Genomic DNA, 6,000 nt, shown 5'->3' on the forward strand with positions numbered 1-6,000 from the left:
CTTAGCATAAGAAGTTAAGTTAGAATTAGAGTGGGCACTAGTGGCTCACACGGGTAATCCTCACTACTCAAGAGGCTGAAATCTGAGGATGAATGTTTGAAGCCATCCATGTAGACAAATCTGCACAACTCTTATCTCCAGTTAACCAGCAAAAAAGCCAGAAGTAGAAGTATGGCTCAAGTGCTAGAGCTCCAGTCTTGAGTGAAAAAGCTAAGGGACAGCACCCAGGCCCTGAGTTGAAGCCCCAGCCAGTGTGTGAGTGAGTGCATGTGTGCTTGTAAATGCACACAAAGTTGAAGTTAAGGAGAATTGAAGATACAAATGAAGGAAAGTGTGATGCTGCCCTCAATACCTGCCATCCCTTGGGACAGGGAGGATATCTGTATCCAGTCACTTAGGGATGTAGAATTGCTGATACTATTAGCCAAACCAGAGCATTTCTGAGTTTTCTGCTGTAGTAGAGTTTGTGACCATTTCCTTTGTGGAAAGAGAGCTTCTTGTCACTTTATTTGGAGGCCTTGGCTACACTTGGCCTATGCAATTCAGTAGCACCACCTCCAGGCTAACTTCTAACTTACAACTTCTATAGAGGACTTGAGGGTGGCTACACTGAAGGAAGATGCCTGATTTGAAAAAGAGCAAGATAAAGTAGTCTGAACCACGGGCTGGTGGAAGTGAAAAATTGCTAAGATGAGTTTGTTCCTTCATTGTTTTATATAGCTTGCCACTGTTGCCTCATCAGGAACTGACTGTCAGAAGGCTGCTACACAGTTGTGTGAATGTTTCTGGTTTTACTTAACAGATAATCTAAGCCTGTGGTAACTTTTTCTACCCCTGCATTAAAACATGGTCCAATAGTATGGGTTCTGTTAAGGCCTACTACGATAGGCTCCTCTCATCATCTTTGTTTTTTATTCCCTATTTACTACTATCTCTATCCCCATTTTGAAATGCAGAATGATTCATGCTTCTTATCTGCCTCTGGCTTAATTTTTGTTCCTTGCGACTCTTCTTTATGCATTTCTTGCTTTGGTAGACACATTGGGTTAGTTTTTCTTCCTTGTCTTTGCTTGTTTACTTTAAGAGGTATTTCTTCCTCCCACAGAGATGGGCCTAGAATGTCCAGTATGCAAAGAAGACTACACAGTTGAGGAGGCAGTCCGGCAGCTTCCCTGCAGTCACCTCTTCCACAGCAGCTGTATCGTGCCGTGGCTAGAACTGGTGAGATGCCTGTGGAATCTTGGCTTCTTGGGGGGCATGGGGAGTGGGGGGTTGGGGCAAATAAAGGGGACGTTGGCAGGTCATGAGTGCTGTGTAGATCAAATTCTAGTCCCTAAGCCCTGGTGATCTTCCACGACTGCCTCCCTGTTTTCTAACCATGCGCAGGCTCCTGTGACCTGCCCCCTGTTCTTGTGAAAAGCAGCTGTATTAGAATACAGCTGTGCTTGTTTGTTTACAAATTGTGGCCATTTTTGTGCAGTGTGGGCAGATTTGAGTAGTTACAACAGAGTTAGTAAAATATTTACTACATGTCCCTTTAAAGACAGTTTGCAATCCCTTCCCCAAGACCACATGGAAAAGTGGCGGGTAGTCACTCTGAAGTCAGGTTTTCTAGTTTGTTTGGTAGTATGTATCAGCTATTGCTAGTTCACTGTCCTAAAATTCTATCAGCTCTGCATTAAGCTCCATTCAGGAGACATCTTGCCATCATTTCTTGGAGCCCAGCGTGAGGATGCAGGACTTTTTTTACTTTCTAAATTCTTAATTTTGGATGTTCTAGCTTTTAGGGTCCCTCCCTCCCTCTCTCTTTTTCTTTCTCTGTCTCTCACCTCAGCTCCTTGTGCTTTTGTTATTTTCAGTAAGGTCTTGCTTTTTGCCTATGCTGGCCTGGGCTCCTGTTTATGCTTCCCACATAACTGAGAGGTCAGATGAGCACCATTGTGCTTTTTCTTTGGTTGAGATGGGGTCTTGAGACCTTTTTTTTTTTTTTTGGTCGGTTGTGGGGCTTGAACTCTGGGCTTGGGCGCTGTCCCTGTGCTTTTCAGCTCAAGGCGAGCACTTTACTGCTTCAGCCACAGCGCCACTTCCGGTTTTCTAGTGGTTTATTGGAGATAAGAGTCTCACAGACTTTCTTGCCTGGGCTGGCCTTGAACCGTTATCCTCAGGTCTCAGCCTCCTGAGTAGCTAGGATTACAGGTGTGAGCCACCGGCACCCAGCTTGCCAAACTTCTTGATCTCAGCCATCCTTCTGATGACAGGCATGAGCCTCTAGGACTTGCTAGAGTGACTTTCCCAGGTCAGGCCGTTCACATGGACTTTGTGTCTTTCTGTTTCAGCATGACACGTGCCCCGTATGTAGGAAGAGCTTAAATGGTGAGGACTCTACTCGGCAAACCCAGAACTCTGAGGCCTCTGCAAGCAACAGATTTAGCAGTGACAGCCAGCTACATGACCGATGGACTTTCTGAAACTAAAGACCATACCTGAACCAGGGCTGTCTGTGGTAGTCTTATTACCATAGCTGTAAATTGTATCAAAACAAACAAACGTAGTAGATGGATTTAGGAATCACATAAGAAGCCCCAACCCATACTATGAATGCCATGAGTGTTTTCTTCTCTAAATTGAAAGTTAGTTCCTACAGATGGAATTGTATCTACAACCAAATGCCTCTTGTTCCTAAATTCAGAGTGATACTTTTATAAGTGTGAAACAATTATGTTGGTTTGCTCCTGCCTGAATAGAATCAATTCCTTAAAGTCTAGGTAGGGTCCTACTGTGTGTCCTGTTGCCCAGTGATGGATGTTTCTGGCCCCTCCCCCACCATGAACGTATTTCACAGCAAATACAAAGGAATCAGTGCCCTAAAGTCCTACCAGTATAAATCCCTTTGTCTTAATTGTACAAAAACATTTTGACCACATTAGTGAGGTAAGATTAATTTAGGAATCTGAGACTACTGAATTTTTTTTGTCTTGATCCTCCAAGAGCTCAAAGAAAATTACAGTGGGAAGGAAAAACTGGTCCATCATCACACACTTAGGTTTTCTCGTTTTGATTTTCAGACACTATTTCAAGAATTGCAGTTTCCTTAGAACCAGCATGACATGTGCTAGGAATCTTAATGTCGGTGGGAGTTTGATTCTGGTTCCTTTCTGGGAATGAAATAGGCAGCATACAGATACAGAAAGATGTTTGGAATCTTGAGTTCTGAGATTTTTTTTTTAAATGATTCCCCCAACTCATTATTTACTGTCTTTTTGTCTTAGGATTACTTCATTACTGCTTCTACAGCCAATTCAATGTTTTTGGTAATTTATTGCTCATTAGAAATTGGAATTTTGTGTTGTCTTAATTTTTAAAGCTCATTTTTCATCTCTGAAGCTTTTCCTGTTCTGCTTGGTTCTGACTCTGCTTGGAGTCAAGCTGATTAATGTGATCATGCCCTAACTCGCTTGGCCAGTAAAGGTTGGCCTTGCTTTCTACGTCTAACAGTGTCCATACAGATGCTCTTTAAGTGTTTAAAACTAAATAAATGAAGAATGTAAAGAATGTTGCTGGAACTTGAAAGTCTCAAAATGCCACAGTGGGGCTGGCTGGTGTGTGCTGGCTGTGAGGAAGGGTGTTGAGGCGGCCGGGTCACATCTGCCTCAGTTTGTAATTAGCAGAGCAAGATCACCAGTGTTTTTGGTGACCGTCACTCCTGGGTTTTTTGTTTGTTTTGTGCCAGTAGTGGGGCTTAAACTCAGGGCCTCACACTCTCACTTGGCTTTTTTGCTCAAGGCTGGTGCTCCACCACTTGAGCCACACCTCCATTTTTTGTGGTTAGTTGGAGATAAGATTCTCATGTCCTTTCCTTCCAGGGCTGGCTTTAAACCATGTTCAGCTTCCTGAATAGCTAAGATGACAGGTGCCTGTCTTTCTCTTGTTTTTGGGTGACTTTGACACACTGACTTGGAGGTGAGGAAAGGAGTTGAGATCATCTTCATCTGTTTGGCGGCAGATAAACAAGTTGGGGAGAGAAGAGAAAAAGTGGAAGAGTAGCCTGCTGAACCACAGCTGCATGTAAAAGTTATGACTAGAATGTATGACTGACTTACAGCCCAGGGGGAATAAAAGAAGCTTCTTATATACATCTCATCATGCACCTCTGTAGTGATTGTTTCTCTAGGGGAGATGATGGGCTGTTGTGATAAGCCCATTAGAACATAGCCTGAGGTATGCATTGACACAGTGTGAGATATACTGGTTTTCAATTGGGGATGAGGAGAGGTGAGATACTCTAGTTACTTGGCTACTGCTTACATAATGGAAGGCTATGATGTAGTTGGAGCACTTGAAATCTTCAAGGAGATTGATATTTTGGAAATGTTGGTCTGTTAGTGTCCAAAGATGCCAGAACAGGCAGTTTTCATTTTTCATTGTAACTTGAGAACTAGAGCACTAGTTGTCAGTTGTTTCATAGAGACAAAGTGCTCATTGGGTATCTGCTACCAGGACACAGCATAGCAAACAGCATCACATAAGTGATTTTAAGTTTTCTTCGTTTTCTCCCCATTCATAGGGGACAGAAGGCTCATTTTACTATTTCCCAGACTTGTCCTGCTTAATGAATTAGTAGTTGTTTTAGGGTTTCGTCCTAAAAGAGGCACTTCCGTTCAAGGTTAGTTTATGTTAAGGAGTTAACAGTGAGAGAAGCAGAACCAATATGGTGGATGTGCAGATTGTAAAACAGATCTGGCATAAGGAATTAGCTCATGCACTTGGGAGGGCTAAGGTGTGCCAGGCTCTTCGAGATTCAAGAGAGCAGTTGAAGTCTGAAGGCATGAGCACCAGGAGAGCCTGTGGGGAAGCTCCCAGTGTGAAAGCCAGGTGCAAGCAAGGCCAGCCCAGGCAGAGAAGACCCCAAGACCCTTGCACAACCAATAGTTGGGTGTGGTGGTACACTGTCAACATCTCACTGTATGGGAGGCTGGGACTGGCAGGATCGCTGTCCAGGCTAGCAGGAGCAGAAAATTCATGAGACTCCTATCTCAATGGAAGAAAGCTGGGCATGGTAGCATACACCTGTTATCCCAGCTAGGTTGGGTTAGGAAGCCTAAAACAAGCAGATCAAGGTCAAGATAGGGTCTTCTTCATGTAGGAAGTGAGAGCCTATCTTAAAAGTAGGGCAAAACAGGGCTAGAGGTATGTCTCAGTGGTAGAGCTGTCTGACAAGCATGAGGTATTAAACTGTACTGCTCCCCTGCCAAAAGATTATTTTTTTTTCAGAGTTCCCAATTACTAGTTCTCTGAACAGAGTTAAGAAACCTGAGAGAGCTGGGAATGTGGCTTAGTGGTAGAGTGCTTGCCTAGCTTGGATTCAATTCCTTAGTACCACATACACAGAAAGAGCTGGGAGTGGCCCTGTGGATTAAGTGGTAGAGTGCTAGCCTTGAGCAAAAGAAGCTCAAGGACCAGTATCCAGGCCCTGAGTTCAAGCCCCAGGACTGGCAAAAAACAAACAAAACTGTAGAATGACATCCCTACCGCCACAGCTCCTTGACTCTTCTAACAGTGTTTTAACTTACAAGATAAAATAATTGTTTTACGTCAAGGATGTAGAAATGGCTGTGAATTGAATAAGCTTCCGTAGCCCAGTGAAATCTATTAACACTTACTGCAAGTGCTTCTCAGAACTTTCTTGAGCAGAACTCTGGTCCTCAAGTAAAAGGAAGAATTTTGGGAAGGAACTTGTGTTCTAACCCTAGCAAGTCTCTTTTGGACTGGGAAAGTGTTTCTCAGTTTTGTCTTTGTGTGACACATTCATGTATTTGTCAGGAGTGCTATCAGGACACTGTACATTAGTCACAGCAGCTCTAGATACATGTGATGATGAGGAAAGAAAAGGACCCAAGTTCACAATGTTTCATTTGCACACCTTTAGGCTCTGCCTTTCCCTTTTACAGGACAACTGCCGTGCATAGGTGCCTAGTTATATGATCAGTAGCAACAAGACTC

General features: G+C 43.5%; 1 protein-coding gene across 2 annotated transcripts in view; it reads left to right on the plus strand.

The window, feature by feature from the left end:
• The window catches only part of Rnf115 (ring finger protein 115), a 35,720-nt gene extending 32,168 nt beyond the window's left edge, over positions 1–3,552 (plus strand). For both annotated transcript variants that reach the window (XM_042675607.1, XM_042675615.1), the window contains 2 exons: positions 1,106–1,221; positions 2,337–3,552. In XM_042675607.1, coding sequence (XP_042531541.1) covers positions 1,106–1,221; positions 2,337–2,468 — 248 coding nt within the window. In that variant the 3' untranslated portion in view covers positions 2,469–3,552. The remainder of the gene's footprint in view (positions 1–1,105; positions 1,222–2,336) is intronic.
• The last annotated feature ends 2,448 nt before the right edge of the window (positions 3,553–6,000 follow it).

This window comes from Dipodomys spectabilis, unplaced genomic scaffold (genome assembly GCF_019054845.1).
Source record: "Dipodomys spectabilis isolate Male_0828 unplaced genomic scaffold, ASM1905484v1 ptg000002l, whole genome shotgun sequence".
Lineage (NCBI taxonomy): Eukaryota > Metazoa > Chordata > Mammalia > Rodentia > Heteromyidae > Dipodomys > Dipodomys spectabilis.